Source organism: Vespula vulgaris, chromosome 4 (genome assembly GCF_905475345.1).
Source record: "Vespula vulgaris chromosome 4, iyVesVulg1.1, whole genome shotgun sequence".
Lineage (NCBI taxonomy): Eukaryota > Metazoa > Arthropoda > Insecta > Hymenoptera > Vespidae > Vespula > Vespula vulgaris.
Window position 1 is genome coordinate 8,530,076 of NC_066589.1, and position 19,925 is coordinate 8,550,000.

General features: G+C 35.8%; 1 protein-coding gene across 13 annotated transcripts in view; it reads right to left on the reverse strand.

The window, feature by feature from the left end:
• The window catches only part of LOC127062981 (zinc finger homeobox protein 3), a 299,436-nt gene that overhangs the window by 16,949 nt on the left and 262,562 nt on the right, over nucleotides 1–19,925 (reverse strand). For 2 of the 13 annotated variants that reach the window (XM_050992053.1, XM_050992052.1), the window contains exon 9: nucleotides 13,175–13,630. The exons of the other annotated variants lie outside the window; for them this stretch is intronic. In XM_050992053.1, the coding sequence (XP_050848010.1) occupies nucleotides 13,523–13,630 (108 nt within the window). In that variant the 3' untranslated portion in view covers nucleotides 13,175–13,522. Of the gene's footprint in view, nucleotides 1–13,174; nucleotides 13,631–19,925 lie in introns of those variants that run through there. 13 annotated transcript variants of the gene reach the window in all.

Sequence of the window (19,925 nt, forward strand, 5' to 3'; positions counted from 1 at the left end):
GACGTATAGCTCCGGGGCTATTTTTGTCGTAGGCAAAAGGAAACTTTGTTGTAGACAGAAAGAAAGACACAGAGAAAGAGAGATAGAGATAGATAGATAGATAGAGAGAGAAAGAAAGAGAGAGAGAGAGAGAGAGAGAGAGAGAGAGGCTAAAGAGAGTCGCACGCAACCTAGGTTCACTACGTTCTTTCGTCTATTAATTTTTGCTATCTATATTTACGAGCCGTTGTAACTCTAAGACTTGATAGAGACCTTTAATAGGAGAAGAAAGAGACATAGAGAAAGAAAGAGAGAGAGAGAGGAAGATTCTGATTAGTCTTCGTTCAAAGTAGGATGATCAAAATTAAATGCGATCGCTCGAGATTTCTTTAAATGTCAGACAATTATACTCGATTATATCTTTTTCTAGACAATTATGAAATTATTAATTCAACGTAAAGTAAAAATTATCTATAGAAAAAGAAAAAAAGAAAAAAAGATACACACGCACACGAACACGCCTATTTTAGTTATAGCTAATGATGCCATATAAAGTAAGGAAATTTAGGAGTTTGATCGTAACAATAGAGAGACAACACTTCGACGTCGAAAGACGTTTACTTCCCAGATTCGAAGATACGGTGAGCTCATCGTCGGAATGACTGGCAAGAGGCAGGTGCCTCCTCAACACCTGTGCCTCTCTCTCTCTCTCTTTTACACTTCCCGAACATAGGAGGGTTGGGATTGAGCAAACACCTCCTTTACGAGCAATCCAAAAGAGAAAGAGAGAGAGAGAGAGAGAAAGGGAGAGAAGCAGCAGTTTATCCGAGGTTCTAGGATACGTGCTTGCGACTATTAATTACTAAATCGATCGAGAGAAGAAAATGGTGAATAATAAATAAAGAATCTCATCATCGCCGCTTCCTATCTTACCTATCATTTCTCCAGAACTATGTTTCCACATGCTAGAGGTAAAAACGTTCCTCTCCCCTCCTTCTTCCTCCCACCCACTCTCTTCCTCTTCCTCTCTCTCTCTCTCTTTCTCTCCCTCATCCTTTTCTTTTTTTTTTCAAGTAATACGTTTCCAATTTCATAAGACCATCCAAGGATATTCTCCGAACATTTCGGCCATTTCGAAGAGTTTATTACGGTTGGTTAGCAATAAACTCGAGCTTTAAAACCGAGGGAGCTATGTTTCCTCTTATACTGGAAATGACAACCTCCTAGTACGAAATTATTACCGAAGGAGGAACCTTCTACGTTCTTGATCATCGATGCCCTGACTTCGATCTTTCGGATCGCAAAAGGGCAGAGGAGAGGAGGAACGTAGTCGAGAGGAAAGAAGAACGAGAAGTTCTTGGATCGTTAAGGCCCTTGATGGTGAAGACCATCTTGGTAGGACCATCTCCTGTGTCTCTCTTTCTGTCTCTCTCTTTCTCTCTCCGGTCTTTTTCTTCGGCTTCTGACGAGGAACGTCATCGCGGAGGCTGCGAAACTCGGCAGGATGCAACCGGGAGGCAGAAGGTGGAGTTTGCTGTCATATACCTGATTTCTCCGAGTATCTCGAGCGTTCCGAGAAAGAGTGAGAGGAAGGAAGGAAAGAAATGAGGAAAAAAGAGAGATAGAGGAGAATGAGAGAGAGAGAGAGATAAAGGTCTTCGACCGGTAGCCTAAGTTGAGGAGCCGTCTCTAAAGAGGCACACACACACCGGGGTCATTAGCGAAGAGAACATTTATCTTTGTCCTTCTCTCGCTCTTTCCTTCTCTCTCACACTCTTCTCTCTCTCTCTTTCACTCTCTCTTTACTCTCTCTCTTTCTCTCTCTTCCTATCTCTCTTTCTCTCTTGGTCTCGGGTGTTCGCACTTGATTCGCCGTCGGTATCAACGGGTGCCAGGCAGGAAGACCCGTATTATCGAGTCAATTGTCTCTCTCTCATCCCCCTCCCCTGTGTAGTTCAGCTGACTATAAAATCATTATCACCCGTCCACCACCGGCACGGTCAGCGAGCACCACCGAAGTCTCTCTCTCTCTCTCTCTCTCTCTTTCTCTCTCTTTCTCTCTCAACCCCTCCTCTCTCTATCGCTCTCTCCTCTCTCTCACTCTCTCTCTTTCTCTCTCCCTCAACAGCTCGACGTTGAACGCTCGATTATCCCATTAATACGACGAGTCCGTGCGTTCATCCGTCCCGTCGGATCTTTAATTATTTAAATGCAGAGCCACGGTGGAGAGCCCGGCACCGAGTTCGAAGGGTACCATCTCTCTCTCTCTCTCTCTCTCTCTCTCTCTTTCTCTCTCTGGCTGTCTCTTGAAAACACCAAAGTCAGGGGCGGATCGATGTCGTTTCGATCTTTACAATGCTGCGATACTTTTCCCTCTCTCTCTCTTTTTACCTTTATCTTCTCCATATCTTTGGCTATTTAAGATGCAAAAACGATCAATTCGATGTTGATCACATAGCAACTCTCTTAACAAGATCGATACGCGATCGAGCAAATGGGTTAAGGCTACGAGCTAGTAGTTATGGCAAACAACACATTAGAAAAGAGAAAGAGAGAGAGAGATAAAGATAGAAATGGTTTAAGCGTCGAACGATAAATTCGTGTTCTCCGTGCGTGATAAATAATGAAAGAGGATTAACCAAATCGCCATGAGCGTTATGATTACGCATGCTATGTTGGCTTCGTTGTGTATAGATTGTAGGAGAAAAGAAAGAAAGAAAGGAAGAGAGAGAGAGAGAGAGAGAGAGAAAGAATGTGTGCACATGGACCGTAAAAGAGGGATGAGGAGAAGGGAGAGGGTACGGTCAATCGTGGCTATCATTAAGCCACGATTTAATGAGCGAGGTGCGCCGGACGTGGGAAGTCGCCTGTCGCGCGGTAATTACCTTAGTTCAATTATTAGACGATTACCATGGGGTAATGGACATTGAAAGTGGGAGTGGAATCGGTTCGCGTGATCCCCTCTTTTCTATTTTTATTTTTTTTTATTCCTTTTTTTTCTTATTTTCTGATTTTTCCATCAAGAAATAGATACGTATATGTATACGTACATATGCGTTATACTATATCTTGTACATATGTATATGTACATTTTTTTCTTTTGGTTGCGATATCAATGAATTTTATAAAATAAGAATACATACATACATACATACATATATATATATATATATATATACATGTATATATATAGAAGAGATTGTAGGTATGATTTGTTCTCGTAAAGACGACAAAGCCGTCGACGAAGACAATGACTACGACGACGAGATCGATTTCGGAGACGATCGTACACGAAGCATCATCGGCACGATGCCTGCCGTATTAAGAACGGCGTGATTAAATAATAGGGTCTGTTAAATCGTAAGAGGGGAACTTACTTGGTCGTCCTATATTTGTACGACCTAACGTGCACGCTATTCGGGTCGTGCGAAGTGTAGGGACGTAAGAAACGAAGCTAAACCGATCCTAAATCGGCTCGAGTTCCTTCTGTCTCTCTCTTTCACTCTCTCTCTCTCTCTCTCCCTCTCTCTTCGATACACCCACCCTTTCTTTCTTTCCTTCTTTCATTCTACCTCTCTTTCTTAAACACTCCATCTTGTCGAAAGGTTGAACCTTGAAAGAAATCTTTTTTTTTCTCCCTCGTCAATTAAAACACTCGCTACTATTGAAAAGCAAAAACTAGTTTGATTCGGTCGACGGATTAGAAAATATACGAAAGTTTAATGCGAAGAGAACAGATTCGGGATGGTTACAAGGAGAAAAATATAAAAGGAAAGAGATGCTGATGCGAGGGTGAAATGAGGGTGAAGATGGGGGTGAGGATAGATCGAAAGGAATAAAGGGTAAGGAAAATCCTTTGTCACGTTGTCCTCCAAGATAGGAAGGATTAGCAACCGTTAAGATATTGCTTAGTCGTTAAAAATAATTGTCAGCTCGATAATTAACGAACGTTTTTCGTTCGTTGCTTTTTCCCGAAGCGAAAAACCCTTTTGCACGAGGCAGAAAGAGGAGGAAGGAAAAATACTTATCGCGTATTTTCCACACTTCGATAGACAATAATCTCTTTTTTTCTATCTTGTTTCTTTTCCTGTTTTTTTCTTCTTGCACTCTTTCCATCCTTCGTATTTCCACGTTTCCTTTTCCTACCCCTTTACCTTTATTTTCTCCTCATTTCTTCTTCTTCTTCTTCTTCATTTTCTTCGTCCTCTTCTTTTTTTTCTTTCTTTTCTTTCCTTTTCTTTTTTTTTATTTCACCCTTCCTCAGCCCTTCTTTTTCCATGCTTTCCCTTCGATCTGCTTACGCTTGGCAAAGCTGGCTTCTTTATCCATGTATTCGTAGTATTTTGTTAGCACATCGTTAGGAAGCTAAAGGGGATGCAGGATTCCTTGTAAAGAAAGAGAGAGAGAGGGAGTCTCTAACGGGAGTCTCAACCCACTATCTCTCTGTCTTTCTCTCTCTCTCTTTCTCTTTCTCTCTCTTTCTTTCTTAGCGGACCTCGTTACGCAGATCAGACGCAGCCAGAATCGAATTTTTCGCTGTAGAAGCTGCTTTACTCGTTTATGCATGCGCCAACACGTACATACATACTACTTCAACGAGTATCTTCTACTTCTTTTTCTTCTCCTTGTACTTTTACTTCGTGCTTGTACTTCTACTACCACTCTCTCTCTCTCTCTCTCTCTCTCTTTCACTCTTTCTTCTTTTTTTACGAATCTTTTCGTGTCTTCGAGAAAATACGAATTACTTCTTTTGACATTCCCTTGACTGTTTTTACATATATATATATTTTTTATTCTTCTCTTCTTTTTTTTTTTAAAGAAAAATATCATAACAACGTGGACAATAAATTAATAATTGGACGTAAAGGAAAATGAATTTTTTTTGTATTCTCTCTCTCTCTTTCTTTCTTTCTTTCTCTTTCTCTTTCTTCAGGATAATACAAAAAGGAAAATTGAAATTGAAACGACAATAAAATTGAAGTTGAAACCTTGACTTTTCCCGTGTTCTCTCTCAATTTCTTTTCTTTTTTTTTTTTTTTTTTTTTACCGTGGAATATATTTCTGATATAATGAAGCGTGATTGTGTCGGTCGTATCGATACCGCGAGAGGAATAACATTTACAATTTTGACGAGTCCAGAGACAAAGGAACGAATGGAATACGTTATAACCATTGTCTATATAAGGAGAGACGATATGAATAATTCTATTAGGAGAAAGATCCAAACAAGTGGTTCGTCCTAATTTAGTAGAGCACAGCTGATAATCATTAGGCGACTTAATTTGACTTTGGTGTAGTAAGAAAAGGGGGATGTAAACGGGCAACTAGGGGGAGAGAGAAAGAGAGAGGAGGAGGAGGAGGAGGAGGAGGAGGGTGGTGATGATGGTGGTGGAAAGGTGAAGGCATCCCTTTTTATTATCGGGCGAACTCTTTCCTTGTGGTTGTTCTGTTAAGAGTTAGGGATGAGAAAAAGAAAGAGAGTGAAAGAGAGAGAAAAGAAATGGCTCTCGAAGAGGGGTTGAAAAAAAAAGAAAAAAAAAAAGATAAAATGAACGGCCTGGGATAAGGATTGTAAATATTAATGCTGTGGGCTTTCTCTCTCTCTCTCTCTCTCTTTTTCTCTCTTTTGACCAAAGAAAAATATTTGAATAATAATTACCGAGGCGCCCTCGGCCCTTGTTACGTTCTCTCGTATAATATAAAAAGGTTCGCCAAAGGAAAAAAGAAAACAAACAAAAAGAGGAAAAAAAGAAGAAGAAGAAGAAGAAGAAGAAGGGGAAAAATGGAAAAAAGAAGAAGAAGAGAAAAAAGAAGAGAAGGCACGCGCTCAAGAAAAGCGGGGTAACCTCGAGAATTTTCTAATTAGAAGGATTCAAGCGGATCCCGCAAACAATACCAGAAGCATCACTTCCAACGTCTAACAGGGTGGGAGAGGGGTTGAAAACACTCTCGAGATCTTCTCTCCCTCTTTTCTCTCTCCCTCTCTCTCTCTCTCTCTCTCTCGGTCGAGTAGAAAGATTTTAATATCCAAGAACTTCGTCGTTTATTATCGCTAGTATCATCATTATTATCTTTTACTCTTTGGGGTTGGAGAAACGAATCGAAAAAGGGGAACGTTTAATACTTATAATATTATTATCAATATAATATAATGCAAGATTTAATATTATTGTTAAATATGTGTTTGTTTCGTATATAATAGAAATTATGTAGATATTGTTTTTGTTATTAGATCGATATTAGGCAATGCAAAATTAATCGATAATAATCATCATTATATATCATAGGAGATATCTATATATAGCAAAAAGAAAAAAATATGTATATCTATCCAAAAAATGAATAATATATAGCTTCATGTATAGATATAATATATATATATATATATATATATATATATATATATATATATATAATTCTGTATATAGATATCTAAAAAAAAAATAATCTACATATCTATATATAGAAAAAGAAAATTTCACACGGTTGAAAATTTCTAATATAAATGTATAAATATTATAAAAATCGTTTCGAAGGTAAACGAAAGGCAAAGTAAGCAAGCAAGCAAGCAAGTATGCAAGCAAGTAAGCAACTAAGCAAGCAAACGAACGTATGTATGTACGTATATGTAGTATGGAGGGTTGAAAGTTACACGTCCCAAGGCACAAGAAGGTCTTCCTCGTTGGCCTCCGAGACATTTTCCGTCTATTCTCGCGGACGATCTGTTAAAGCCCGTCGCGGATTGGCCGATTCCTTTCTCACGTCGTTGTGGCACGTGATGAAAGTAATTAAGCGCGTAGTAGACGGACTCGGGTGTAAAAGTAGGGCATTACTGTTACCCGAAGGGAGATTAAGAAACCCTATCGCGTCTTTCGCGACTTGCCTCTACGTAGTTACATTGTATAATTTCAAATCGTCGTAGTGAACATCGTGACTGGGTACCGAGTAAGATTAATCGGGAGATTTTATATATATATATATATATTTACGTATGCATATATATATATATATATATATATATATATATATATATATATAGTGTATATATTGTACATAAGTTAAGATGCATGAACGACCTTAATCCTCCGACGGCTTTGTTACGACTTTCATCCTATCTCTCTTAACTCCACGAAAAAGAAATAATTTCTTTAAGTCGACGCTGAAATATCTTCATATCTTCATACCATTTCTTTTCTTTTCTTTCCTTTCCTTTCCTTTTCTTTGAACGATATGAGTTTTCTTTCGAATCGCGTCCGCGAGATAATAATAATTCACTATTATTTCGCGATGAAACATTTTCTCGTAAAAATATTTTATAACGAATAGGATGGATACTTTCGTCCTCTTATCCAATGGTAATAATTTTCTTTCTCTCGTTCCTCTCTCCTTTTTTTTCTCTCTCTTTATTTTCTTTATTTTTTCTTCTTCTTCTCCTTCTTTTTCTTTCTCCTTTTTTTACCCCCAACGAACGATATCGACCAAGGGATTTTAATTTTCTTCAAAAGAAGTTCTTCTTTCAAGAATACATTACGATATATTGTTCTATAACTATTCTATCATTTATTTAATCCATTCGTAATTCCTTGCTTCATTTTTCCTTTCTTTCTTTTTATCGGTAATAATAATAATTTTTCTTTTTTTGTTTTTTCTCCTTTTATTATTATTATTACTATTATTATTATTATTATTATTATTATTATCTGAACGACAAACCATTTCGACGAGGCTCGATCGAAGAACTTTTTTTCGTAAAAATATTTATGTAACAATACCGATTCATCGTGTATACAATCGATAACAATTTTTCTTTTTATATTTGACGTGAAAAAAGTCTCTCGACAATAGTTCCGTTACTTTTTCTTTCTTTCTTTCTTTTTTTTTTCGTCGAACAAAGAGATTGAATAATTTTTTTATGAACTCTTTAAGATTTCTTCTGTTTTTTATCTTTTACCTCTTTTCTTTTATTTATTCCCTGCATAATATTATTATCATCATCATTATTATTATTATTATTATTATTATTAAAATCCTGGCCTGGTTCCTACTTTCTTTCGACTAATTATATTCGACAGGAGGCGACGCAAAAGTACGTACATACACACATCACACACACACATACGCATCCATACGTAAATACATACGCACGTCGACTCGTCCAGGGACGTCGGCGTTATCTCGATTGCATCGCGTCACCAAGTGCAGCTGCAATTTATCGTTGCATTTACTGTCGCGTTGGTACAATGAATTTACTACAATATTGCCGTCGGTATACCGTATTACGACGCGTGCCGTCCGCGTACCTTAACTAATACATAGATCCAATGATAATATTTATCGTACGTTCCTTCTAATAGTATTCGATCGATCGATATTAAAAAATTTTTTCACGTTCAAGCAAAACCTTTTTAATTTATGATAATTTATATATAGGATATGAATACAGTAGGAGGGGTGAGATAGTAAAGAAGAAGTATAGAAGAAGAAGAACAACAGAAAAAAAAGAGAAAAAGCAACAAAAAAAAAAATGGAAAAAAAAGTGGGCCATAAGAAGTCTTTGCGAGTATTAAGAAACCTTATCGATATCGAGTCTGGTGAGCACAATTAGATTCGTCGTCATCAAGCGAGCGCCATGAACTCTGACAAGAAGTTAACGATTATCTCACAAACATAGCTTTCGTGAGTATCGATTTAAAGATTTTTTTATATTATATATTATATTCTCTCTCTCTCTCTCTCTTTATATATATATATGTGTGTGAAGCTTTCGAAGTCAAAAAGTATGTCTTAATTACGAGACAATTAGATCAAGGTTAACATTTAGATAAAAAATATTGTTTGGAAAAAATTGAAATTATTAAATCAATGTAAAAGAGAAGGTGTAAAAGATAATGGGAGAGAGAGTGAGGGAAGTTTGAAAAATATTAAAGTAAAAAAGAAGAAGAATAAAGAAAAAATAATTTTCGTTGATGGTACCAATACATTTATTTGGATCTTACCTCTTGGTGGCTTATCCGGTCTAACGCGAAGATTTATCTCCGTTCTAATGATTCAAATTAGCGAGGCAAACCGTCTTGAGTTTACGACAACGGGACCTTGAGTTTAATTAGATACCAGAGACGCGCGCGCGGCATTACGTCGAGCACGTTTAATTTTAGCAGCCTTTACTCGCTTATCCGACGTAACGATCTCCATGTGTCTACGTTTTTACCCTGACGATTTTCGAGAATTTTTATATCGTATCGTAAAAAGTGTAGTGTGTGTATACATACATATATATATAAAATTCAGATCAACAAAAGTCGAGTAACGTTAAGCGGATAATATCGAAGGTGAGAAAAAAATATATACATATACATATACATATACACATATATATATATATATATACACTATACTTTTATATGTAAACTACACTTTTTTTATATATATATATGTATGTATGTAGCATGTATAATATATACAAATTATATATGTTATTTAATTATATATCATATATAACATGTAAAAAGGAAAAAGAAAAGGAGAAAAGAAATAAAGAAAAAAAAAAGAAAAAGAAGTTAGTTCGAAAAGGACATGTAGGAATGATGATAGGTGAGGAGAGGGAGGGAAAAAGAGGAGGAGGAGGATTAACATTGCGTATGGTTTCCTCTCCTTTCCCGCTGGCTTCCTGACAGTCATTAGGGTAATCAACGAATTAGCGTTTCCGCGCTAAGAACTGGATAAGGCATAAAGAGTTAGGAGAGGACAAAGTGTGTCTTGGCACGCGATCCTGAGACCTCGTTCATACGTTCCTCTGGTAAAACAAATTCGCCATGGCCGAAGGAGAAGATATAATCGAGAGATATCATCGTTATTTTCGACCGATGATAGATCGAATGAATGTTATTTAAAGGGAAAAAAAATCTAGATCATATGGATCTAGATATGTACGAAGATCGACAGGTACGCATACGTTATATCACATCATATCATTGTCAATCGAAAATCGTATATTTTTTCTTTTTTCCTTTTTTTTTTCGAACGAAATAAATCCTCCCTCTTTCCCCTTCGTAAAATTCTGCCTACAGTCAATCGTACTAGATTTTACATAAGCTGATTATTCCAAGCGAATTCACATCGTATTAATCGACATTCGTCCGTCCGAATTCATCGAATTATAAAACCGGTGCAATCATTTCGTCTGTTATTAAATACCTCTGTAAAAGATATTTCATTAATGCTCGAGATCTGGGGTTATTAGAGGATTTAAACCTTTAAGCACTTGACCATAAAGCCAATGGTAATTGTCTCTCCCTGTTGAAATCTCTGTTAAATTCAACCCCTATTTCGTCGGGACATGCAAATAACACTGGGGTTAGTTAGTTAATGGGGTTCGGAGTGCTAGCTAGGGTCGGAGACCGAGCGAGTTCATTCATTAGGGGTTGATGGCTTAATTGCCAGCTCGCAGCATCATGAGTCCTCACCTCATCCCACCCTTCAAATTCGTGGTAGTCGCCACGAATCCATGAACCCGTAGTTTCTATCCTCTCGTCCTCTCTTATTCTCTTATCCTTCTGTTTCTCCATCCCTGTGAAATACCAAGCACCCCCTTCCTTCCTTCCTTCCTTCCTTCCTTCCTTCCTTCCTTCCTTTCTCTCAATGTTTCATCAGCAACAGGTTGTACTGGGATCGGTGATTCAACCCTACTGGCTCGTTTGCAAGCATCCAACTCGTTTGCTCGACCCCCAAATTAAAAGCGAGACTTGGCATTAATTAATCGTCCCGTTCGTGGAAATCCTTTATAGTTAGTTTTAAAAAGGTATATCAAAGCTTCCTGCTCTTCCTTTTTCTCTCTGTCTCTATCTCTCCGTCTGTTTGTTTTTTCTTTTTTACAATGACAAACGATACTTCCTCCCGTTTTATTTCCTTCTTTCTTGTTTTTTTTTTTTTTATTTCATTTTCGTTAATCATCTTTATTACAACATTTTTTTCGTTCATGGTATTATCTCACTTATAAAATCTTGCGAAAGTTGTTTGTGTATCTCTTTTAAGATCGTATATTTTCGTTTGAAAGGTAAAGTCGGTAAAGTCTGTCGAATCGGTGAACTCGTAAGGGGATGAGAGAATGAAGCGTTGATAATGGGTGAGCAGCTAACGTACAATTATCTCTGTGGTTCTTTCTTTCATTCTTTCTTTTCCAATATACATACATACATACATACATACATATATATATATACACACACATACATAGATCATATAGTAGTATATATATATATACATATATATAACTATATATAAAGTGTACCGAGAGATGAGAGCTGAGGCAAAAAAGTACCGGCAGCATCTCTAATTGCCATACGAAGATTCCCAGAGGAGCGTTACGGCTGCACGGTAGTTGTACGTCGATTTTACATTGTTTGCACGATGAAATAAGAAAGAGCAGAGTGGCCGAGGGTCCGTCTTTCGACACGGAACGAAAAGATTATCACGCCGCGAGAAAAGGGAATGCGTCGAAGTACATTTTTGGTGTGCTGCCTATGTGTTCACCAACCTTCTCCTCCTCCTCCTCCTCCTCCTTCTTCTTCCTTCTCTTCTTCTTCTTCTTACATTTCTTGGTTGTACAACGTTGCACAAACTCTGTTTATCGAACGACAAAATCGAAATGTCGCTTTGTAAAATAACGAGAAGAGAACATTCTTGTTTGTCTTTCTATCGATCTATCAAAAATCGAAATATCGAAATTTCATTGTTCGTATCTTTTTTATTTTTCGCAGGTGGAAAGTTTCGCAGGTAAAATTGACTCTCGATTATGGATCAGAATATTTTTATCTCGCGAAGTAACGAAGGCCATTTATTTTCTATTTATATTTTTTCTACGAAGCAATCAAAAATTGTCTTTTGGTCGATGTCGACCTTTCGTTTTTTATTTTTGACTATTTCTCTTTCTCTCTGTCCGTACATTTCGTATCCTTTGTCCCTGTGTCTCTCTGTGTCTACCCTTACTTTGTACTTTTTTAATTCCTTTACTCGTTCGTTCGTTCATTCGTTTTGCATAGAAGGTAACGACCATACGAATTTTCGCCATTTGTATGCGACACGGCTCAACCGTCAACGTGGGTCGACGTGAATTATCGCGAGTGTCAGGCCTTACGACCCGTCCGTACGAACGGTTTAATTTAAGGTTGGTGCTTTAATTCCTGGTAGAAAGCGCATTCGCAACGGTAGCTCGCCATGGAAGAGATAGAGAGAGATAGAGAGAAAAGAGAGAGAGAGAGAGAGAGAGAGAGATATATTCGGTGTGTCCTCGCGATTCGAATTCATCGCTTACTCTCTTCTGGGATTCCCTTTGTTGAGTTCAACGAGTACGCGAATATCATCCAGATTACGATCGCGATTTTGTCGATTCTAATCATTATTTGATTTGTGTCATGAGTCATGTCGGTTTTTACAATATCATAGAAACTTTTAATTAGAAATTCTTAATGCATAGGTATCTATTGGCTATGATAATTACCATCAACCGTACGAATATTTCCAAAGGAATATTTATTTTTAATTTAATGATAAAAGTTTATTTCAAAAGAAAAAGGAAGGATAAATAAATAAATAAATAAATGAAAAAAATTGTCCAAGTCGATTTTGTATTGAATTTTTATAGAATTTCGATCGATCAAATCGAATGTAAAGAAGTAGAAAATTATTATCGTATCGATGTATGATCAGTCAATATGATTCCAATTAATTTCAAATGAAAAATAGAATTCGGGTATATTTCGTTAGTCTCGTTAATTAAAAATAAATTCGTATATTCGAACTGGAGTTTCTGCGATCTTTAAAAAAAAAAAAAAAAATTATCGTTCCCATTTTATACGATTATTAAAAATTTCCAATAGCATAAAAGGATATTCTCAATTGCATTAAAACAAACACACACACGTATATATAAAAAGACATATAAATACAAGATAAGAAAATATCGCGTACAGATAGATAATAGATCGTTATTCGTAAGCATAGGCTAGATATATTACTCGTCGTGTATTTCAATTTAAAGGAAAAGGAATTTAAAGTGAAATCTCGTGTAGATACGATCTTAGGGCGGATAGAGGAGCTTAGTAGCTCTTAGAAAAGTGCAGAGAAATTTGCTATAGATGAAAATGATCTCGGTTGATGTCGGTGAAGGGTTGGAGTTTCTAAGAAGGCAGAAACTGGCGCCGACCTAACGCAATTTCATAGCAAGCAAGCAACCAAGCGAACGAACGAACGAACGAACGAACGAATGAACGAACGAATAAACGAGGAGGAGGAGGAGGAAGAGGAAGAGAAAGACGAAAAAGAGGAAGAAGAGAAAGAGGAGAGTGCGTTGGAAGGCGGGGATGATTTAGTAATGAAGATATTAACGGAGCAAAAGCGCGCCACGGAATACTGAGATTCAACTATCTAACTGCTGACATAACTCACGTTTATGACTCCATGGCGAGCTCTTCTTTCTTTTTCTTTCTTTTTTTTTTCTTTCTTTTCCTTTCACTGTCTCTTTCTCCGTCTCTCTTTTTTTTCCTTTTTATTCCTTTTTCTTCGTGTGTGTCTCACCAACTACCACAATCCCCCTTTTATCCTTTTCTCTATCTCCTTTCTTCCTTTTATTTTTTATCCATCTATCTTTCATCCACTGTTCTCTTGCAAAAGTCCAATGGTAATAATTAATGTCGAATACTTTTATCAAAATATGTCTATTCTATTTTCAATAAATTCTGATTACATATATATATATATTTCTTTGTTCTTTTTTTTCTATATGATTTATCATTCTTAATTTTTATATTTATTCATCATCCTTTTCTATCTTATTTAATTTTTTATTCTCATGAGAAGTTATAAATTATGTTGATATATCTTGGTTTATAATAACGAAGTTTGTATAACGAAATGCTTACGAATAGGATTGTTTTCTCTAGAGAGATGTGTTCTGTGTACATATATACGCACTTTTATATATATATATATATATATATATATATATATATGTGAAAAAACGAGGGGTTTGTAAGGGTAGAAAGAGTGCGATGGTTCGAACTAAATAAGAAAAGGAAGACGCCTGCAGAATGGATTTCGACGGGGTACATTAGTCGAGTTATACCCCCGAAGGCATTGCCTTGCTCGCGTTGCGTTGTATATCTTGCTTATTTTTTATTATCACCCCTGGCAACGGACAGTAAGTAAGTGGAAGGGCTCCTGCTTTTCACCCTTCGATCCTTTCGATGTACTCGCTCGAAGAGATCGTTTCTGAACTAGGATTTTTCTTTTTAATCTTTTTTTCACAAACGTTTTCTAAATTTGTAAAAAAAAAAGTATATATATATTAAACGTGTACATTTTTTTAAATACTGTTACGAAATATATGTGAAATATTATGCAAACGTTATAGTCAATCAAGCAAAAGATCAAACAAAATTGTATTAGAAATTTATTTTATTCTTCCTGTCTTTCTTTTTTTTTTTACGCCCATTAATTATTCCTTTTCACCGATATATAAACGTTCAAATAAAAAAAAAAAAATAGAAAATTGTTCTGTTCATTATATATCATAAATTTATTTTGACGAACCAACGTAGTAATCTATCTTAACGATTTTCAAATTAAGTGTCGATTAATGATTCTTCCTCTTTGATCTGTGAACTTTCGGATTAAAAAAAAAAAAAAAAGAAAAAAAAAGAGGAAACAAAATGTTTATTACATTAATATTACAATATAGCTCTATATATAAATATATATATTCCTTTTTAATCTACTATTCATTACTTATTATTTTTAAACTTTTTTTTAATCGAACAATTTAGTTACGATAAATATTATCAATTCATAATATTCTTTATTAAATTACCAGTCTGCTAATTTATAATATTTCTCTTTCCTTTCTACATGTATCTTGCTTTTAATCGATTGAATTATGATAAATATTTCCAATGAACGATATTCTTTATTTCCTAATCGCTTGTCGTGTCGTTAACAAGCACTATGTAAGTTCCAACCGGTAAGTCCATATGTCGGTTTCGAATCGCGTTTACCACGGGCTAAAATGTGTTACGTGCGAAGGGTATCCCATATAGCTAAGGGGATGTTTTTATATTTATGGCACCGCGACGGAAGGGATGCTATTAATGCCTGCCCTTTTTCTTTTTTCTTTTTCTTTTTTTTCGTTAATAACCATGCACGATAGGCAAGCGAAAGAGAAGAGAGTCGAGGGATGAGTTTCCTCTTCCTCGTGGGATGAAAAAATCCATTTGGTAAGGGGTGCTAGGGTTTTCGTTTTAGGGTGACCATTCTTTTTTCATTCTTTTCGTTTTTTTTCTCTCTTTTTTTTTTCTTTTTTTTCGAACAACCTCGTCTTGCCTACCACACAGACTCAAATAAAATAGCGAGCGATAGCTCGTTGTTATCCTTCGACCTGATTTCCCCTATAAATCGATCGCAAAGCCTAATCCGTTGTTGTCTGTTTGGCAATGTATTGATTTGGCCGATAAGTAGAACGTATCGGAATTTTTAGTAGTATTATTTTCTTTTTTTTATTTTTTCATTAGTCCAAAAATATTCGATGTCCTATATCGAAATTGAAATAATAGTAGATATTTAAAAAAATTCTTCATATTTTATATATAAATGAAAATAAATTTTATATCTTATTATTAGTAACGATTGAGTCGAAAAGTAAAAAATCTATGTAGTATTCTATGAATAAACAAATAACATTAGTATTATTTTTATATTGAGTCGAAAAGTAAAAAATCTATATAGTATTCTATAAATAGATAAATAACACTAGTATTATTTTTATATTAAAACTTTTCTACACTGCTTATTTGCTTATTATCCAACCTCCATATTTCTCTCAAATAATAATAATAATAATAATAACAAGTTTCATAGGAGAGCATAAACGATACCCGATACTTAATCTATCTTGAAACATTAAATAAGCTTTACGTTTTATATATAGTACTGTACATATAATATATACCTATCAATATATATATATATATATTTTCCTTTTATTCTACAAATATAAATATCTAATAAGATTTCAACTTCCCCCTTCGATTTCGTTTCTCACGACATTTCCCCATTCGATTTTTCTAACGAATTATTTCCATTAGTAGTTTCTTTACGTATAATACGTTTAGTTTCGCTAAACTCTATCGAGTGAGTCGTATAATAACATTTTCTATTTCGAATCAGGGGTTCACTGACTGAACCGACTAGACTGACTGAACTGAACTGGACTGGACTAGGTGGTTGTATAATCAAGGGGAGTTATGACTATCGATGAAAGTTTTTATGTTATTTTTTTTTCTTTCTCTCTCTCTCTCTCTCTCTCTCTCTCTCTCTCTCTCTCTCTATTTCAAAGCCTCTCTTTTTTTTTCTTTTTCGTAACAACATATTATTCTACTTTTTTCCTTTTATTTTCTTTTCTTTTTTTTTTGAATTGACTATGTCCCGTAGTACGACATGCAATCATTGGTTTCTCGATGCTAAGACGTATGAAAGTTTTATCGTTGTGATCATCATAGTCGTCGTAGTCATCGTAGTCGTTGTAGTCATCGTCATCGTCATCGTCATACTTGTCTGCGGTTTCGAACGTCAGCCCGCCACGAACGTTCGTCGTCGTGGAATATATTAACGATTATTGCCTGGCAATGCTCGCCAGGCCGTCTACGTTGTTCCTCTTTCTCATTTCGCGTTCTCTTTTCTATGTCGTCCTCGACTTCACGAGATACACCACCGAGAACAAAGCCTCTCATCGTGAGTTTGCCTTGTCCATGACAAAGAACATTACGGAACGTTATACTGACGATTGACGACTTAATTAAATTTCTTTTTTTCTTCCTTCTTTTATCTTCCTTCTTCCTCGTGTTACGACATCGAGCGACATCGATTCGTTAAAGAAAAAAAGGAAATGATGAATTAATCGAATAATCTTTGAAAATTTTCGACATCACGAGAAGTGATTGCCAAAGTGAAATCAATCTAATATTTTCTTTTGAATCTTCGAATAATCATAAGAATGTTATCCGTATATTACTCGTTGTCACGATTTGATTGATATTTTTATTTTCTTTCTTTTTTTCTTCTTCTTATAACATCGACAGATTGAATCATTGAATAAAGAAAAAAGAAGAGGGATTATAACGATTTTCTGTGCCTTCGAAAAATCATAAAAAATTAGTATATACATATATAAATATGTATGTGTGTTATATTAGAAAATAAGGAAAAACAAAAAAGGGAAAAAGAAAACAAGCGTACGGCAATTTTTTGATAAGTAAGAAAAAAAAACTAATCACGATTAAATACTAAATCCCTCTGACACTTAAAAAGCACATAGTATAGGCTAGTGTTCATTCCAGATTTACATAATGACAGAAAATCGTATCAATTTACTCCTATCGTTCGTCCTTTTCATCCGGCAAGAGGGGGTGGAGAGGGAGAGGGAGGGATATCCTCTCTCGCGTTGGTCTTATCGACTTTTATATTGCTTAAAGAACCTTTTAAAAAAAAGGAGCTACTCTTTAGACCGAGATATTGTTATTGGTATCGCATAATCAAGAACAATCATCATGGTGGCACTTTCGCTTGGGGATAAGGGCTTGCACGCACTCTTTTTGAATCGGTATTTAAAGGTAAGAAAGAAAGAGAAAAAAAATATACACACACACACACATACATATATATATATAATGAAAATAGAAGAGAAAGAGAAAGAGAGGGAATGAAATTATTCTTTTACCCGAGTTTTACGTGAACATATATTACCCTTATATACTATACACGTATGTATATACATCGAACCCTCGGATTGATCTTTTTTCTCTCCCTATTTTATTTTCTTTTTCTTTTTCTTTTTCTTTTTTCTTTCTTTCCTTCTTTCCTTTCTTTCTTTCTTTCCTTTTCTGTATTATTTTTCTTCTTTTTCTATTTTTCTCTTTTTTTATTCCTCGACTATCGTAGGTGCGCGTGCGAATCGTCACGCGGCAGGAGCAACCGCTGTAGGAGGCGACGAAAAAAATAGCTTTATGTCACGAGGGATCATTAGGGACTTTCTCCGATGGGGGTCGAAGAGAGTGGCAGGGTCAGGTATGACCCCTGACCTTGGCTAAAGTACATTGAACGACGGTCATTCGCCCTGACGACGACGCAACGTTAGTCGCCCTCCTATATGCTCCGCATCTATGTACGACCGAAATTGCGTAACGCTTTAAGCCAGTGTTATATGGTCGATAATATTTCCCTACATATACATATGGATATGTTAGGTAGTTACATATAGAGGTAGATATCGATTAAAGAGTTCTTTCTTTTTTTGTAGAGTATTCGTGAAAAATAATTTCACCGGTTGTACGTTCAAACACGGAACTTTGAATCGTTTATTACGAATTAGAAAATCACGTCGTGCTGCTTGTGTGATATTTTTTCTCTTTGTTTTGTTGTTGTTGTTAAATAACGAAGATAAATAAGTATAATAAATTAGAGAGATTGTGATTTTTTTGTTGGTATGGTTCGATCACAAAATGACGATATTATTTTCGATTAACGATATTGAGGAGTATTCGAGAATTTATAATTTGATAATAAACATATATATATATATATATATATATATACATATAATCAGAAAGTATCTTCAAAATGAACAAAAGTTAAATTAAAGAAGTATCTTATATCCGCAAATTTACATATATCCCAATAAAAACTGTTCTCCAAACTAAAAAAAAAATCAAATTTATAAAGAATCTCAAATACGTTGGTACGCGTCGAATTGGGATTTTACATCTTTTCTCAAGTCAAAATCATCTAATATCTACGGATAGAGAAAAGGAAATATCTTTAATGATAGTCGTTTAGAAAGAATCGATTGAAAGTGACAGGACGTTGTTCAGGAAGAAATAGGATGGCAGAAAAGAGAAGGAGGTAAAAGAAGGATAAAGAAATAAATCGCTGATAAATGGCGGAGACAGGCCGGTACTCGTGGATCGTGCAAGCAATTATCGCGATCGACCTTATTCGGTATATTCTATTAAAATGCGATCTATAGAAAACTTCGTTCATAGCCGTCGTCGTCGTCGTCGTCGTCGTCGTCGTCTTCGTCGTCGTCGTCGTCGTCGTCGTGCCTCTCCGTGACATTTCGGGTTGTAGGCGCTAGTCACGAGCTATCTGACGTACGTTGATCGTCCAAGAAAAAGTATAAGGAAGGATAGTAAGAAAGAAAAGAGATAGAAGAAGGTTGAGGGGATGGTTAGGTGAGGGGTGGTTGGTTGGTTGAGAGGAAAGGGAAGGAACATAGGGAAGGGGAAGGGGATAAAGAAGATAAAAAGATGAAGAAAACGAACCTCGTTCGATCCTCGTTTTCACGCTGGTGTCTTTTTCGAACGATGCCACCACGATGTTGTTTAGTCGATAACGTCGAACTCTATTGTACCATTCCTACTAACGCGTGCTTTTCTCGAAAAAGCTTTCATTTTATCGAGCTTTCAAACCCGAGGTACGAGCTTCGAACGATGACGACAAGAGTACTCGGCAGTCCTCATTATCGAACTCTTCTCTTTTTCTTTCTCTTTCTTCTCTCTCTCTTTCTCTCTCTCTCTCTCTTTCTCTCTCTCTCTCTCACTCTTTCTCTATATCTATCTATCTCCCTTTTTCTGTCTTTCTCTGTCTTTCTCTGGAGACCATCTTCTCCCTACTTTCTCTTTGTAATTTTAAAGAAAAGCTTTCTTCTGAAGTATCATTAGGAATATAACGGGAAAGGATAAAGTGAAAGCTCTTATTCCTAACTTCAATATTATACTTTATCCGTTCATTAAATATATAATTTGTAGATATTTATCTATCACGATGAACGTTTTTAGTTTAATTCAATCGATAAATAAAATGTATAAATGGAATGGATATGATTATAATCTCGTGAGGATTGA